We start from the raw sequence: 18,059 nt of genomic DNA, 5'->3' as shown, positions 1-18,059 counted from the left end.
TGTAACATCTTACTAGCAGACGAATTACGTGGCAGCAGATTCGCCCCCAAAAATTGTGCGCTTAGGTGATATCTTCTTCTCACACTCAAGTTGACCTCAAGCCCCGCCAGTCGCTGTCGCACTTAACATTTTTTTAAATGAACTAAATCTTTACTGCCTAATATAATTTAAATGACTTTTACTACGTGCAAAATTGCTTCCTGTTGCCATTTAGTTTCGTGGGTATGCTAGACTTGCTGAAGGAGAGTGTGTGCTGTAAGCAAGTGTATCCAACCGCCACCCAAATTCACAGTCCATGTCCACTGAACTAATCTGTGGTCCAGTGTCCATGCATTGCATTTGCACTCCACTGTTAACTATCGCGTTCCCCATTTCTCAGCGACACGTGAACCAAGAGAGATGGTAAGAAAATTGTAGGGTAATTTTATAATATATAATATCTGCTTTATATAAGGGCATCGGGTAATATTCTTTATGTGCAACCTACAAAGAGGCTTGAACTATGGATATAGAATGAAGTAGTCGTTATAGTTAACGAAAATTACTGCATAAAATAACAAACCTAAAATTGGCAAATTTTTAGAGTGATTGAATATATATATTTTCCTAAAGTAGTTCAGATCACAATTTTTACTCAGTTTTAGTTTTTTCAATATTTTTCTGTTTTATAACTTGTATGTTTAATCGTGACGCGTTTGCCAAGATATTTTCGCTGTCGCAGAGGAAACTTCATGGTAGAACGTTCTCGCCACGTGGTATTTTTTAGAGCAGGGTTTATTGGGAGCCAAGAAATTTCTAACTCGGAATACGGAAATAGTAAAGAATTTTTTACAAGTGGAAGTATATTTTTATAGTTTCCGATGTCCCGATTTTTAAGCTGTTTTTAGGATCGACAAGTAAATATCCGTAATATACCATTATGGCCTACATTTTTAATAAGTACAGCGGACTGCTCAGGAGAAGATCCCTGACGGAAGTGAAGTAATGTAGCAGCAGGTAACTCCAGTATTAGGTCGGGGTTGTGCACCCTGAGTGAAAACCACATGTGGGCTCGCTGTAACGGGTGCAACGACGCAAGTCGATTAGGGTTACCAGAAGTTCTCCTGGTAACACTTTACTATACCGGAGACTGATTTCTTCAAATTTACAGGAGAAAGCACGGTAACGATAGTACAAGCCGGAGACGGATTTCTTAAAATTTACAGGAGAAAAACTGAAAGTACTTATGGAATTGCATTCTTGAGGACTTTCTGAAGCCGGGGAAATCGTTTTTTAGAATCGTGCAATGTATTTTGCCTGTAAATAAGGTATTTTTCGTCAATCATGTATCTCCGTTGTACGATAGCTCGTTCCGCCGCTGCCGTCGACTACGTGAATCAAATGTTCCGTGCATTCGGTTATGTAACCCCCTCACAGTGTAGCAACCACGTGGAAGTTGGACAAGATGACGTGTGAGCGGTTTTTTTTTCGATTGTAAGGTAAGACTAGTTTGTCCTTTGCCTAAGGAATACGTGTCATATATCGTTGGAAAGCTTATTTTATAAGGAATTCAACAACGTAAATCCCAAAGCGAGCAAAATTTTCCTGAAGGAGTAAATTGAGAAAAACCGATGTCCGGATATGTGCAATTGAAAGTACTGAGGAATTTTTTAGACTATGAAGCACATATTTAGGGGTGAATTTAGTGCTAATGGAACCTAACCTAACAGCCCTAACCTAAACTCGTAGGCATACCTCAACCCCGTGAATGGATAGTGGGGCTATCGTGAACAGAAAGTGTAAAAAGAAAAAGGTACTTACCCGAAGAGATGCCGGGTGCCGCACCACGAACGCAAAGAAGCAATCACCATGCAGATAAGGGTGTAAAGTGGAGTCTAGCCTCAATTTTAGCTAAAAAAAACCTTTTGAGAAATGGAAAAAAAAGTGATCCCCAGCTTGAAAAATCTTCTGCTATGCATATGAGGTAAGTAGCAATGATTTTTATTTGAAAACAAACTAGTTTAATGTGTCTCCGGCTTATACTACTGTTACCGAAAGCACTTACGCAAATCATTTTATGTAGCGTTGTTGATGTTCGGGAATGTAGTTTTGATCCATTTTAATGCGAATGCATGTGGTTTTCTACGAAAATCTATTTCTGACGCGCTATTGCTACTGCTGCCATTTGCTTTCTGCACGAGAGCACAATACGGTCTTGTATTGTTCGTATATGCTAAATTGAACGAAAGGAGTGCTAATGGAACCTAACCTAACCTAGTAGGTATACCTCGTCCCCGTGATGGTTCGTGGGGCTATCGTGAATTTTTGGGCTAATGTCAATGGTTTTTGGGCTACTCGTTAATGTAAGAAATAGACATTATTTTCGTTAGAAATTCATTATTTCACCTAAATAAATGTTCCGCAATACAGAATAGTAGGTTAGCAATGTAAAAAATTGCGAAATATATCATTGAAATGTGTCTCCGGTATAGTAAAGTAGTACCGTTCTCCATTGCCCTAACAAATCCTGTTTTTCGGGTACTGAAAATGCTCCGGCGGGTGTTTAGAAAAAAAATGGTGGTAAAGTTTAATTGTACGTTATAAATAAAACATTTCTTTTTTTTTCGAAAGTTAAAGCATCTTTCCCAATGCATACAGATAAACAATCTATTATGTATGAAATGTGGAGCAGGTGCAAGTCGATAATTGCGAAGAGGAAAATAGTGGAGAATTAATGTCTAATCTTAAAGGTAACCAGGAAAAGAAAATCAACATGCTAATGTGGCAATTTCATTCAGTACTTTCTTTTTCAGTGAAGATAGCCTCAATGAAGTTGTGAATTCTATTATCCTGCATTATTATTAAACCAGCCTGCCTTTTTTGGAGGAGGAACTGCAATATGTTGTCAATTTTCTCCCGAGCCAGCTTTTAGAGTACAGGTCTATTGTTTCATTTTTAAATCATTTCAGAGGCCCCCAGTTACAACCTGAGGTGCAGATGAAACAGGACTGCTTTGAAGAAACAGTGCATATATATATATATTTCGGTTTTCAGCACAGCTTCACCTTATAGTTCCTGGAATTTTCATCGCATTCGCAATATTTAAAAATATAGCATAAATTCAACATTTCTTCCATACCAGCCATGACAACATGCTATTACATACGGAGTGTAAACAAAGATTTATCCTACATAGTGGCAATTTTTAAAGCGACACTAGGGCTCATGTGGTAATTTTAATTGTGAAAGATATGTGCTGGCTTACAGTAGTTGTAAACAGTTATTAAAAAGAACATCACAAGATTGGCATTCATGCAGTTAACCTGAACATTGTTTTTTACAGTTGAAATTGTATTAACATTGTTTCTCTTACAGTCCCACAGGAAGTTCAGTGCACCCCGCCATGGGTCAATGGCATTCGGCCCTAGGAAGCGTTCTGCTAGGCATCGTGGCAAGGTGAAGTCCTTCCCAAAAGATGACCCTAAGAAGCCAATTCATCTAACTGCCTTCCTCGGCTACAAGGCTGGAATGACTCATATTGTCAGAGAAGCTGATAGGCCTGGATCAAGTGAGTAAAAAAAAAATCGCCTAGTAAGCATAATGGTCAATGTGACAAGTACTAACTATATCCTGACATTTAATATGTCCATGCAAGGTGTGAAATTGAATTGGTGATGGTGACCCTCTGTATGTACCCCTGCTAGAAAAGTGAAAATTTTTAGTGGGTTGAAAAGGTTGTCATTTATATGAACGTTTCTTGTTTTTAGCTTGCGGAAATGCTTTGTAATAAGATTTTAGGAGATTTGGTTTGACATCACGCATGAGGAATGCCTACGTTATGTTAGGCCTCTTAGGTTTAGTATGCTTAGCATGAATATCATTGAAGTGAACATCGTGAGTGGATGGTGTGCTACCAAACATGCCACGTTGTTCTACAATATTTCAAATTTACGAATTCAATAGAGCCTGCATGCACATTCGTGAGTTGCCGAGAACATGAAATGTGTAGTGTAGCAGACGCTATTTTTAATAATTAACTTTTTTTTTCAGGGTGATTTTAATTTTGCGTTATCCTTTGATATCTTCTGTGATTTCTTGTGTATGATGAAAATTTCTTGAAATTGGTGAAAGTGTTGCGGGATGTGAAGAAATAAACTTCCTGTGCTCACATTTCGAGGATAAATCTCTTATTGTAGTTTCCGCATGTGAAAATCACTTTCAAACACCTTAAAACATCGAAATATGCAGATGGCAAAGAAAAAAGTTGAAATTTTAGAGGGATACGATCGGTCAACAGCCCCATTGAATTTTCATTCTTCCATTATTCATGTGGGATTATTTCAACATTTATCGGTTGATGCTTGCAACATTTTTCTCTATTGGGACAGTCTATTTTTTTTTAAAAAAAATTTTGATGTTTAAGCTTGGATCTGCCTTTGGTGGAACCAGGCTTTCCGTGACTCCGGAGCTGTTTGACCTCGTGCAGTCTGTTCCTAGTCACATCATCAAAGAGAAACGTTGCCCCCTTCGGGTGTGAGCAACAGCATGGCATATTCCATAAGCTCCCTGTAGTCCCTTGGGCCATGACCAGGAAGACAAACCATGCCAGGTACAGGCCAATTCAATGGAAAGATGTGAAGAAAGTGGTTTAAAGATAAGGACTTTCCCGAAAAGTAATTCTATTACAGTGATTGGTATATTTGTTCCAATAGTGAGAACTTTATAAGTATAGTGTTTTTTCTTCCTTTGTGTATTCTCCCAAAAGGTCAGGTTAAGAAATTTGTTTTTAAACTACAAGAGATAATTTTACAGGTTGTGGCATAATTTATATGCATCAAAATTAACACTAAGAAAAAATACATTCTTACACATTGCCATTTGCTAAATATGCAGTCATGTTCATATTATTTTGAAAATTACTTCCTTCAGGTGACCACCGTTTTGTATAATGACACTCAAATCCTTTCATGACACAATCCAACATGTAAATAGGAATGTTTAATCACTGTATGGCTGCTGTGTTTTGAGTTCCACAATGTTTTGTGGCCATCTTGCATACCACTTACAGTTTCAGGTACCCCAACAGGATGTAATCAGAAACGGATCAAAGTAGTAACTTCAATATTTTCATCTTGCAGCAACAACGGAAATGCCATTTTAAAGAAATACCCTCACAGCTACAACACGGTGGGCTCCACTCCCGTGATTTGTCTGTAAATTGCATACATTTGCAAATGACAGTGTTTCCAGCACCATCACAAACTCTTGCAACAAAAACAAGACCCATTTTTATGCCACATTCTCTATAATGCAAGCAATACGTACATACAAGAAAGAAAAAAATAGGCATGCATTTCTGAGCAATGGGAATACAATACAGTGTTGGACACGGCTTGAAGATATTTTTGTATTTGACAAGGTGCATCTTCCTGGGATCGCAGCTCCACCCCCAAGAAATGCTATGCTACTAGCTTATTATATTAATAGCTGAGCAAAACTTTCGAGGCTTCATTGACATGCCAATGATGACTAGCTGTCTTAATTTCATTGCAGAAATTTTCTAGGGCGGTCTGAGGTATGTATGTGCAAGAACCTTTTACATACAGTATTAATGTTGATTGTCAACCACCCTTCCACATAGTACACCCTGGATTTTTTTTCTTTTTCGGACAGGCTCTTACACTTGACCTGCAGCCTGTATAATCGTCTGTGGGGTTCGTGTTCATCTCTATCACCTTTCATCCTCATCTACAGGATTAGCTAAAAGTAGGCAGAAAAGAGATTTAAATTAGATTATTTAACTTGCACTTCTTAAGGAGTGTCAGAAGTTTGTCAGTCCACTGAAAAATGCACATTGCGTGTGTGTGCCCAGTGATAAGAAATTTCACTGGAAACTTACTATTTTTACCCTTTTCAAACAATTACATGTACTTTACGCACCTTAAACGTCTTATGAGTACAAACGGTATGCAGTATTCTTAGAGCATGTGTTGCCATCTCAAAAAGTATTCCAAAAAAATATTTTTTTCCATTCATTCTGAGATACAATTCCATCAGCAGTACAATTCAGTGTTGCTAATGTAAAATAATTTCAGTATACTAGCATCAATCTCGTCAACCTGTGAAAGCATGTACGAACTTCACTAGCGCCACTGTTTGCATGCCAAGGTTGGATATACAATGGTGGAGCTCTGCTAGCAAATTTAGAAGAAAAAGTTCACTAATAGCTATTATCAAGGGGGCAAATGAAAGGCACCCCCTCCCAAATGTGGATCTGGCAATATGACCCTATTTTGTGAACTGTGGCTTAATTTTGGAGCATTCCACGTGGTTCTACTCCATGTATATACATGTTAAAATTATAAACCTCTCGGACCTGTATGCCTCAGACAAACGAAAGCTTTGTTACAGCTTTAAAGCATCACAACAAACTTTCATCTTTCCAGGCATTGAGGCTCATACATTTTTTTTTCATAGACACCACAAAGTATTTCGTAATCCTATGAAATCTGATTGTGAATATAACAATCCAACCACATGTCTAGAACCTTGCGTATCCATACAATGATATTTGGCAAGATGTTTAAATTTTTTTTATAGTAGTAACAAAGTTCTGGTCGAAAAATCATATTCATTGATTTTAATTTCAGAGGTGAATAAGAAGGAAATTGTGGAGGCTGTAACCATTCTGGAAACTCCACCAATGATAATTGTTGGAATTGTTGGGTACAGCCCAACTCCTCGTGGTCCAAGAACCATGTCTACCATTTGGGCTGAGCATCTGAGTGAAGATTGCAAGCGTCGTTTCTACAAAAACTGGTAAGAACTTTTAAAAATTGCTTTGTATTCTTTTTGTAAAATCACCATAAGTAATATTTTATTATATAGGCACGAGATTTTGGTTTCTTCGTATGTGATAGCTTGTGTAGACTTCAGACTTCCGGTTGTTCCCTATGGAACATAGGGCATCAACAAAGCACCTCCAGGGCATCAACAAAGCACCTCCACCTGGTCTTACTGACAGCAATTCTCTTCACTGCATTCCAGCTCTTCCTTCCTCCAATGCCTCAGCATGAACAGATCTTCTGTCTGTCTAGGCCTCCCTCTTTCCCTTCAGGTTCGTCTAGTGCCTGTCTCTCAACAGCCTCATTTTCCTTCAACGTAAGCCCTATCCAATTCCATTTAGGCTGCTTTATCTGTATGCACACCTGTTGCTCCAAAGTTCTTTGGTTTGAATCATTTCTGGTCAAAAGATATTCAAAAATTTTCTCAGGCAGCGATTGATGAAGGTCTGTAGTTTAGACCAAGGCATTGAGGGTTAACTCCACAAAAACAAACAGTTTAGTACCAGTAAAGAGATTATTGAAAATTTGTATAGCCTCACTTACCTGAGCAATGTGGTGGCAAAAAAACAGGGGCTGTGCAGGGTCTTTCTCAACATATCCAAAAAGCAAACTGCACCTTTGTGATCCTCTATCCATTATGGAAAAACAATAGAGATATGAAGACCAATCTTCGTATTTTTCGAAGTAATGGCAAAATTGAAAATGCTTATACAGCATGTTCTGCTTAGAGGTATCGAGAAATAAATGCTTGATGTTTAAAAACCGATGAAGATATGATTTGCATTTTACAAGATAAAGAAACTTTGAGTTCATACACCAATGTGTAACTGCATGTGCTTACCTGCCAATGTGTATTACGAACAAGTCACTCCACGGATGCTACAGAACACTTGATGGGAGCTTGAATACAGGGCAACTCAATTGAGCAGCATTGACAATCTTTGTAAACTTGCGAGTGTTTCTACTTCAAGTCATGTAAGAAGGTGTAAATAAACCATTATTTAAATGTCAAATTATCAATTATTTCTCTATCCCTCTTGCGGGTGGGGGCTGCATCCCCCGAATTTTAATAAAAAAACATAAACATGTGTAGTTTGCCCCCACTTCTCCAGCTACTTTGGGAAGAAAACCCGAACTTTTGCTTTTTTTTTGTTCGCACTTGCATCTTGTGTAGCTACTGTGAATCTATTTCTTCCCTGTTGACTCTGCTCTTTGTGGAAATATGTCCAAAAGGAAACAAATGCTAGGGAGATCGATGAGCTGTTATACAATACGAACTGCTCAGAATCGATTATGGGTAGGCCTTTCCTAACAGGAGGGGAGGGAGCCTTTGCAATTGTTTTTGTCTATACTTCTGGATAGACTCACGCTTGTGGCCTCTGGCTATCGTCAAGCTTCATTGCATTTCTAACATAGAGGGGACAAAGTCGACACCGCAAAACCTCATCCAAACCCCCTCTCTTTGACCCCCCCCCCCCCCCCCGGCCACTACTTCAGCTGGATCACCAGGTTCAAACACGAAGAAGAATATGTGCTTTATCAGTGCTAAATCACAGCATTGGAAGCTTGGAGGAAAACAGCATCGTAAATACAAAGCATTTATTGAGTCTGTCACACTGTGGAGTGGAAACACATGACATATTCCGAGAAAGGGGGGGGGAGGAATTTTAGAATTTTTGTAAACACTATTGCAAAACATGTTCCCAACGAACAGTCAAGTGTTTCAACCTCAATATACAAATATAAGTGTGGCAAACCCTCTTTAATTGTATCTAAAGCTGTTTGTTGTATGTCTGCAACAGCGGCTACAAGACACATACTTTTTTTGTTGCATATATGCAACGCCGGCGGACTAAGGGTTAATAGTAGTTGCCAATTCAATGTCTGCCAGACTCATGCCACTTTCGTCGGCAACTCATGTGCCATGCAACAAATATACAGATGTGAGGCCACAGAATCTGTCAGTAGAGTATCTGGAAGACACAGGTTCGAATCTTGACGACCTAGGCAGCCTCATATCAATGGGTCCCTAGGTTCAACCCCAGAGGTTAAAGTTAGTCACACGTGATGCTGATGACATCCTAACCATGGCTGAGATGAATGCCTTCATCGCATGTATTTTATAGGTTTGTCGCGTGTTACTCACAAATCCAGAATATAAAAAAGGAAAGTTAAAAATTGTACTTACGTATGTGAGTATAGTGCTCTTATTGTAGAACGACGTTTCAGAGATTGACTCTCTTTCCTCAGGTTCATATAAAAAACACTTAAGTACTTGGCATAGTACTGCGTCAAAAATGTAATATGAGGATTGTGGTTAAGGGTTGGTTAGGGTACATTTAAAATATTAAGTTTTTGCTATTAGAAGTACGTAAAAACCAAGTTGTTCCCTAAAAAAAACTTGTCAAATCTCAACGAATGTTTGTGACGTAATAAGGGGAAACGAGAAAATTCAGGGGAGGGGAAACATTCGTTGAGATTTGACCTTCATATGGATAGATAAGCACAGTTGGGTAGGAAAGGCCAAACCTGCAGGTTGCATTGTGATTTATGCAGGTTTTTTAGATTTTAAACTTTTTTACCTGTGAATAGGTCTACTGGACAAGTTTTTTTCGGGAACGACTTGGTTTTTACGTACTTCTAATAGCAAAAACTTAATATTTTAAATGTACCCTAACCAACCCTTAACCACAATCCTCATATTACATTTTTGACGCAGTACTATGCCAAGTACTTAGTGTTTTTTTATATGAACCTGAGGAAAGAGATAGTCAATCTCTGAAACGTCGTTCTACAATAAGAGCACTATACTCACATACGTAAGTACAATTTTTAACTTTCCTTTTTTATATTTCATCGCATGTGTACACATGTACAAGTGTCTTCACTGTTTACCTTACAAATACAGATGTATAGCTCCCATGTGGTAGTAGGCCTGAAGGTCTGTACTCCCAATCTCTGCCAAATTCATACCTTTCTTGTGCAACAAATAATGTTATGGCTGCCATGTGATCAAAGGTGTAGACTCAAATCCACTCCACTGCTGTGGCATAGAATGTTTGTATAAATGCATTGTTCGACATAACGTGCCAGTGATGACTAGTTGTCTTAATTTCATTGCAGAAATTTTACTAGGGCGGTCTGAGGCGAGAACTGCATGTCAGTAGTATTTTTGTAACTTAGAAACTTGATATGTTGAAACATGGTGACACACATTCATAGGTACATCAATTTTAACTTGTTTTTGTGTATGGTTATTATATTTTAGTGTTAGATATTGGTGGTTTTGTTGGAGCATAAAGTGTAGTTCCGGTGTGGGGGAAAGTGATGGCATGCTTAATCTCCGGTGTGTGTTGAAAGTCTGTAGTGGATTCTGCTCTGGAAAGTTCTGTTGGTGTCAACTGACAAGTCATCATCCCTCAATGAAAGGTTACTTCATGGCATGACAGCCCTCAATGAGACATTGGGCCACTGAGCTTGGGTTCTTCAGTCAGTAAGGGATTTCTCTTGCTTGCAAAACTATACGGTGCATGTTTTTAGAAGTGATGTCTGTCAAGTCACGGAGTGTGTGTGTCCATGGCAACCAGCCTAAGGCAGGAGTGCAATGTTGTACAGTTAGGAAACTGCAGAATGCAAATTAAACATTGTTCATAATTGGGAAAAGAGAGACGCGGTAGTATATAAATACGGAGAAACTAGTACTCACTTTTATCCGCGAAGCTGTTTTTTCTTTTTCGATTAATTTCAGTGGCCACTGCCACCATCCTCCAAGCACAGCGCAGCAAGTTCCAACGAGGATGGTGGCAGTGGCCGCTGAAATTAATCGAAAAAGAAGAAAAAACAGCTTCGCGGATAAAAGTGAGTACTAGTTTCTCTGTATTTAAACATTGTGTTCTGCATTTTTCTTGCATGCAAGAAGTGTTATAAAACTTGCCACTCAAGGTTTATCATAAGATGGGGCAAGACATTTTGAACCTGACTGTACAAGCCCCATAAATTTGTCACCTACAGCCAGAGTTGTAGTTTCTTGAAGGAAAGCTGGGAGACTTTGTCTCAACACACGTAACACTTAATTTTCGTGCAGTCTTTTTTTTCTTCTAGTTGTCAGTGTTGACAGCTGAGTTGTCTCTTGCAAGACTGTGGTCTGAGGCACATATATTTGGTAAATAAAACAGCAAAATTTTGGTACAAAATCTGTCAATTTCGGGTTCAAAAGCTGTAAATAAAAGAAATTCAGTGAAAAAGCAGTATATAAAATGACATTTTGGTTTTAAAATTTTTAATGTAACCATAAATTTATTTAAAAACTACTCTTACTACACAAAATAATCCAATCCCTTAATAACACATTTATGTCATTACCAGAATATGAAGTTTATTCCTGCATGAAGGGGCCCATTTTTGCTTCTCAAATATTTACAGCAGAATTTATAAATTTTCTGTGAATTGCATAACACTTAGGATAATTCTGACTTCAGAGAGTGTCATGGCGGTAAATAAACTCTAAATTTCGTGTTTAAGGGTGTATTTTGCATTATTTCGTGACAAAACATGGTAGTATAAGGCACCTTACACCTTTCAGAAACATGAAAAATTAACATTATTTCGTGTTTTCGTCAAAAACTAAATATGCATGCCTTCTAAATGGTTGTCAAATTTGTCTCAATATACACAATGACAAGACCCTTCATTCAATATATCCTGTGTGTGCATGCTAAGATAGTTGAATATTGGACACAGTGAATTCTCTTTTTCCCTTCCACCATCAGTTAGTTTGGCAATAGCACCTGCTGTGTATTGGCTGAAGTCTTGTTCCTTCTAAGGGCATACACCGTATAGGACAGTGCAAAAAAGTTTTTTTTTTTTTGCCAGATTTCCCCATGAAGATCCACTAGATTGCACTCTTTTTATGGTCAGATTGGTGTAGAATGTTCTAATACCTGAGAGGACATAGAAGAAATGGAATGATGCCTTTTTGTAATGTTGCAACAATTATTGATATTTTTTGTGAAATTGATGTACCTATACCTGGGTCAAGCTATCTTCTGGTGCATATTTGAACTCCGAATTGTTTTGTAGACAAAATCCTGTTTCCCTGCTTGTCACTTTGGGGAGGAGAGATTGTAAGGTTACACAGTGGTAAGCCTAATCAGATGTTTGCAGGTAAACACTGCAACGGAGTTTCACTGTCAGAAAGGCAGGTCCCATGCTGGAAAAAAGCTTGGCTTGACTGTAGTTAGCATGGACTGTAATTTTAAGTTACTTTTTGTGCTAGATTAATTCACACCTCGTGGCTCTCCGCTCAGGATTAACTTCCTTGATGAGAGTTGAAATGTGGTTCGGGTAACAATTTGAGTTGGAACCGAACCAGGGACTTGGTCTCCGCTCTCAATGAAGAGGCCATTTCCTGAAAAAGTTCCCCTTCGCTTCACCTCTTCTGCCCTGCTTCTCCCCACTCAACCCTTCCCTTCCTCTGCTCTTCTCATACAGGGCGGCTTCCAAGAAGAAGGCTTTCACCAAGGCTTCGAAGAAATGGCAGGATGACCTTGGAAAGAAGTACATCGAGAAGGAAGTGACCAAGATGAAGAAATACTGCAAGTGCATCCGGGTTATTGCTCATACCCAGGTGGGTGATTAAGAAGCTTGTTTTATTATATTCATCTTTCGTAGACTTGAGCATTTTTGTCTTTCTTTAGACCGTAACTTAGCCTTATATGCAATATTTTTCTTATTTTCACCTACAAAGTAAATTTTAGGGCTGATCTGATTGTACTATGAACCCATCCCAGGGTTTTTAAATTAGCAATAACTCAGAAACCTGGGCATTTTGTGATTTTCAACAATGTGAAACAATTTTTTTGGTCTTACTATACGTGTTATACATCAAAATAAAGGCAATTTTTTTGCCTACGCGAAAAAAAAGAAACAATTAGAATCTGTGTGTTCTTGCATGTGCTAGAGATGTTCAACAGTGTTTGGTTTTCATATAATGAAAAAGTCTGTACTTCTAATACTAAACAGTGGCTGGGATTGTGTACCAAAACTAGGGGGGCAAGAGCAATTACTTTTTTTCGCCACCACTAACCTTTAGTATGAAACACAGGTGGTGTGCAAGTAAATAACTCATTACAAGTAAGTAAATAAGTGTTTCATTTCTTTCGATATTTCAAGTATACACATTGGTCAAGTGCATGACCGCCCATAGGAGTTTTCTCAGGCGGCTCTTCTTAACTTCAAACATTAAAGTGATATTGCCCGTACTGTGCATGGGGCACTCTCCATATTCAGGATGCTCGTGCTTAGCACGAGCATGGGATTCAGTGTGTTAAATGAATCCCACTAACACCAGTGCTTAAATTGTAGCAATTAATTTGCCAAAATTTTAAAATTATTGTATTTCACTTCAATTATGAGCATCAATTTACGAGAGTTTTGCTTCAAAATATTCAAGAATTATAATTAAACATTAAAATATGTTGTATGTAGTCACAAAATATTCATGCGAGATATTAATAGAAACTTTAAATTGGCCAGTGTAATGGGTCTTTGCAAAAGTGTAACGCCTGATTTGGTAGCCCTAACAAAAGACCAAGATGCCAGAAACATGTTTGTAAATAATATAGAACAAATACTTTTCTGGTACAGCGATATGGATCCTTCAACATCAGTATCTGCTCAGGCCATTGTTTTATCCATTCCTCAACCTGGTAGTGGTGTATCAATATGGGAGAATTAGCTGATGATTTTGGGTGTATTTTTTTGTTTTTAATGATAGATGAGGCATCATCCCCCATGTTTTGAAACAATTGCTATTCAGCTTGTTCTAATACCTACAAAATATAAACTCATTAATTCATTAATGAGATTTTCTGTATGAAATGTGCACTGTTTTACATCGAAGTTCATAGGAAAGAGGTTATTAGGGGAGCAGTGCATACTGAAAATTCTATGCTTTTGTTGGTACTGTTTGATGGTTTAGCCTGGATCTGCTTCTGGTGGAACCAGGCTTTCAGTGACTCTGGAGCTGTTTGACCTTGTGCAGTCTGTTCCTAGTCACAACATCAAAGAGAAATGTTGCCCCCTTCGGGTGTGAGCGACAGCATGGCATATTCCATAAGCTCCCTGTAGCCCCTTGGGCCATGACCAGGAAGACAAACCATGCCAGGTACAGAAAAAATCATTCAGAAAAGTAGCATGAAGTTTATAATGCTTGAATTAATTTGTTTGAAGCAGTATTGTAAGTTATAAATAATGCTGCTAACTATTAATTTTTTATGGGTTCCAATACTGACAAAGTTATGTAAATCTGTGGAAATATTATTTAACTGTTTGGGTACATTTAGATTAGTAAGTCTTTTTATTCATTTTGTAAAAAATGTGTACCAGACTATGAATCCTGGAAGAATCATGTGAAGATGATTTACTGTGTTTATGAAAAAAATTAACATGTTTGTTCATGTGGTAATATACTAGAAGGTTTATGAACAAAGAAAAATAGGATTTGTTGTGGACAAACTACACCTCGGTGCTGGAGTACTCTATGTAAAGGGTTTATGTTACGAACTATTTTCATGTAGAACTATACTTCAGCAAATGGCTGTAGGAATTATCCACATCCTTCTGAGTATTTGTGTTTTGATGAATTTTATGTTAACAGATGTTATTAAAATTTAAAATGTATTAATTATGTTGTATAAAGATTGCATCTGTTCAGTTTCTTGTTACTTGCGAAGTGAATATTTAGACATTCGCAGGTGTGGTGTTTAGCTAATATATAGTGACCTTCTTACACATTTAAAAACCTGATTTACCATAATATCGTAGTCTGGAAATTTTTATTAAATTATAGATACTCTGTTTTAACTTTCACTGCATCAAATATTTGAAGAGCTGCTCTCATTTGAAAACATAATGTTGTTACAGATGAAGTTGCTGAGGAAGAGGCAGAAGAAAGCCCACATCATGGAGATCCAGGTGAACGGAGGAACTATTGCCGAGAAGGTGGACTGGGCTAGGGAGCACTTGGAGAAAGCCATCCCTGTGTACAATGTCTTTGCTCAGGACGAGATGATAGATGTGATTGGGGTGACCAAAGGAAAAGGATTTAAAGGTCTGTCTGCACTGTATATTGAGTTAGATTTGCTATTGAGGAGGAAAATACATTTGTAACATAGATTTTGAGAGTTCACTCAATTTCAACAGTTGCTTAGAATCTGAGAGTAGGTCATCAGTTAAACTAAATCTTTTATTTTCTTGTAGTCATTTGTGATCGGGGAAAATATCCATTAAATGTTCAAGCAGAAGCTCCAGTGCTCAGTGGAAACTTGCAAATTGTTTTGTAATTTTCTAGTGCTAGTCCTAAACCGTAACTATCAAGCATTTGATTATTTACACTTTCCAGTAACTGTTGAGATTCATTTTTGTAGTCAGTGTTTGTTTTACAAGCATTATGAATTTAGAAGAATGAGGTTTTTATTGCGTGTGTGTTGGCATGAGGATCGTGATGAATCATTGTGCTTTACCGAAAAGTATTGTGGATACTATAATGTTGCCTTCCATCTGATGTCCTCATCTAATACTAACAAATTGTCAAATGTTCACCATGCCTGCTGTCCACATTGTAGTTAATGAGATAGTGTTTGGATTTGTAAAACTGCAAGTGTGTCTGTCTGGTGCATGTATACCACTGCCCTGAGAATCTTGAATATTTGAAATGATTATCTTGTGGACAATGAACATTTAGTATGATTGTTATTCCTTTGATTGTTGTATTTGAATTACTTTGGAGAGTTGTTGTTTTCAGGCGTTACTTCAAGATGGCACACCAAGAAGTTGCCACGCAAGACTCACAAAGGTCTGCGGAAGGTTGCATGCATTGGCGCTTGGCATCCAAGCAGAGTCCAGTTCACCGTGGCCAGAGCTGGTCAGAAGGGCTACCACCACCGCTCGGAGGTGAACAAGAAGATCTACCGGATTGGCCAGGGCATCCACACAAAGGATGGAAAGGTAGGTTACTGCTGAATGTTTTTCTGGCTGTTCTCTCACTTCTTTTTCAAGCTGGTGCAAGCAGCCAGGCAAGAAGTTGATGTAAAGATGTTCAACAATCTAGAATCAAAGAAATCTTGAAATGTTAATGCTAATATGTTTGTTCTAAAGGTTTTTCAAGATTTAAAAGTTAAATGTTCCAGTCTTGCCAGAGGAAAGAGAAAATAATATTAGATATTATTTCTGAAATGTTTCATTTTGCAACATTTTGCGTGCTTCCTTGCTCTGGCACAACGAAATCGTGATGAACCTAGTGGTGTTGATGTTCATTTATATGTGCGAGACATGTTGTTCACCATACTTAAAAATGTAATTGAAATCTTGCCCATTGTGCTGAGAGTTTATGTGGTCTCTTTTCTTATTTGCAGATTGTAAAGAACAATGCATCAACTGATTATGACTTGACCGAGAAGACAGTAACCCCAATGGGAGGATTCCCCCATTACGGAGTAGTGAACAATGACTTTGTGATGATCAAAGGTTGCTGTGTGGGGGCGAAGAAGAGGGTGGTTGCTCTCAGAAAGGTTGGTCTTGAATCTTAAATCAAATCCTGTACAGTAAGCTATTCATACAGGGTGGTGGAAAAATAATGCAGGTTTTTGGAATAAGTGTAGTCGTTGATTTTCAAGATAGACGTTTCATTAACACCAAAACCATCTAAGAAATGCAGTTTGGATACAGTGATGATTTAAGAATGGAAGATGAAGTCATTCTTGTGTAGAGGAGTCCAGTTTTGCTTCTCAAATGCAAGACAATCAATTTTTCCATGATATATATCGGGATAATTCATACTTCAGCTAATGTTTAAACTTTAATGTCTTAAGATTTATTTTTTCTGTTAGGAAAATGCACTTCACACCTTTCACAAACCTGAAAAATGAGCATTGCAGTGTGCAATTTCATATCTGGGTTTTGTCAATGAAATTTGCATGCTTCTGTTGATAACACCGGTGGACAAGAGCTTGATGTTTTCAAGTGGGTGTTTCTGAAAATATTTTGAATGCTGATCACTGAAATAACGTCATTTTTTCCCATCACAGAATGTTTCACAATCAAAATTCTCATATTCGCCATTACATAATGCAAGAAAAGGAAATATCTGTTGTTTTTGGTCAATACGCGATTCTGGAAGGATTTTCAATGCTGAGTACAGAAATGACATAAATTTCTTCCCATCACGTCAGAATTTTTCTCCACGTGGAAGTTCAATCAACACACCATAGACATTTGGTGAAAGAAATTTTCATGGGATATGTAGAAAATAAAATGCAGTCCATACAATTTTTATGCCAGTGTCTCACTTAAAGGTGGAAGATGAGTTAAATATTTACAATTTGTGTCCACTATATTCATGTATAGTTCCAAATTGGAGGATTTGTATTGTAGAAAATCAATATTTTACCACCATGTAAACAGAGCCATCTATTGGAGATAATGGAACTACACATTTTATTGTGAAATCAAGGTAGTTAATATATTGTTTTCTGAAAAAAACTAGATGTGATGGGTAGAAATGAATTGTTTTTGGAATCAGCATGCTGAAATTGAGTCAGTCATCCAAGACACATCGAAACCCATGTCGACCAGTGTAATTCATAGTAGGTCTCAATTTGTTAGATAGGAAAGAGTTGTCTGAAGCTTCATCATTTCTAAAGGGATGAATCTTGTGCTTTTCAGTCGAGGTTGGTGCACACGAAGAGGGCTGCATTGGAGAAGATCAATTTGAAGTTCATCGATACTTCATCCAAATTTGGCCATGGACGCTTCCAGACATCCCAGGATAAGATTACATTCATGGGTCCTCTCAAGAAAGACAGGGTCAAGGAGGAGAATGCTATGGCTTCATAAGTAAAATGTATATTGTTGACAACCAAAGTGAGGACTTACGAATAAAAGCTTTATAAAAATTAATTTTGGCTTTTATTGTTGAAATTTGCTAGAGTTTATAATAGATGCTTTTTATCCTTTATAGACAAATTGATTAATTTGTTTGATTGGGAGGAATGTTACTCTGCATCCATTCAAACTTCATTGCAAGGAGTACAGCTTGTTGATGCTTGAAAGCATAATTTGAATCTGTTCCACAAATGTTTACTTGTCTGACATACCAGTGATGACTAGAGTTCTTAATTTCATTGCAGAAATTTTCTAGGGCGGTCTGAGGTGTGAGAGGCAACTCCTTGCTTATAA

At 37.8% G+C, this 18,059-nt stretch overlaps 1 protein-coding gene across 1 annotated transcript; it reads left to right on the top strand.

The window, feature by feature from the left end:
* The first annotated feature begins 334 nt into the window (after positions 1–334).
* Positions 335–17,780, top strand: RpL3 (ribosomal protein L3). Its single transcript, XM_083110848.1, has 8 exons — positions 335–402; positions 3,355–3,547; positions 6,630–6,798; positions 12,315–12,450; positions 14,748–14,934; positions 15,628–15,830; positions 16,238–16,393; positions 17,547–17,780. Exons 1-8 carry the CDS (start codon positions 400–402, stop codon positions 17,715–17,717), a joined length of 1,218 nt encoding a protein of 405 aa, XP_082966974.1. The 5' UTR covers positions 335–399; the 3' UTR covers positions 17,718–17,780.
* The last annotated feature ends 279 nt before the right edge of the window (positions 17,781–18,059 follow it).

The sequence above is a fragment of the Lepisma saccharinum genome, chromosome 24 (assembly GCF_977018435.1).
Source record: "Lepisma saccharinum chromosome 24, izLepSacc3.1, whole genome shotgun sequence".
Classification (NCBI taxonomy): Eukaryota; Metazoa; Arthropoda; class Insecta; order Zygentoma; family Lepismatidae; genus Lepisma; species Lepisma saccharinum.
This window is presented reverse-complemented; position numbering and strand designations above follow the sequence as displayed.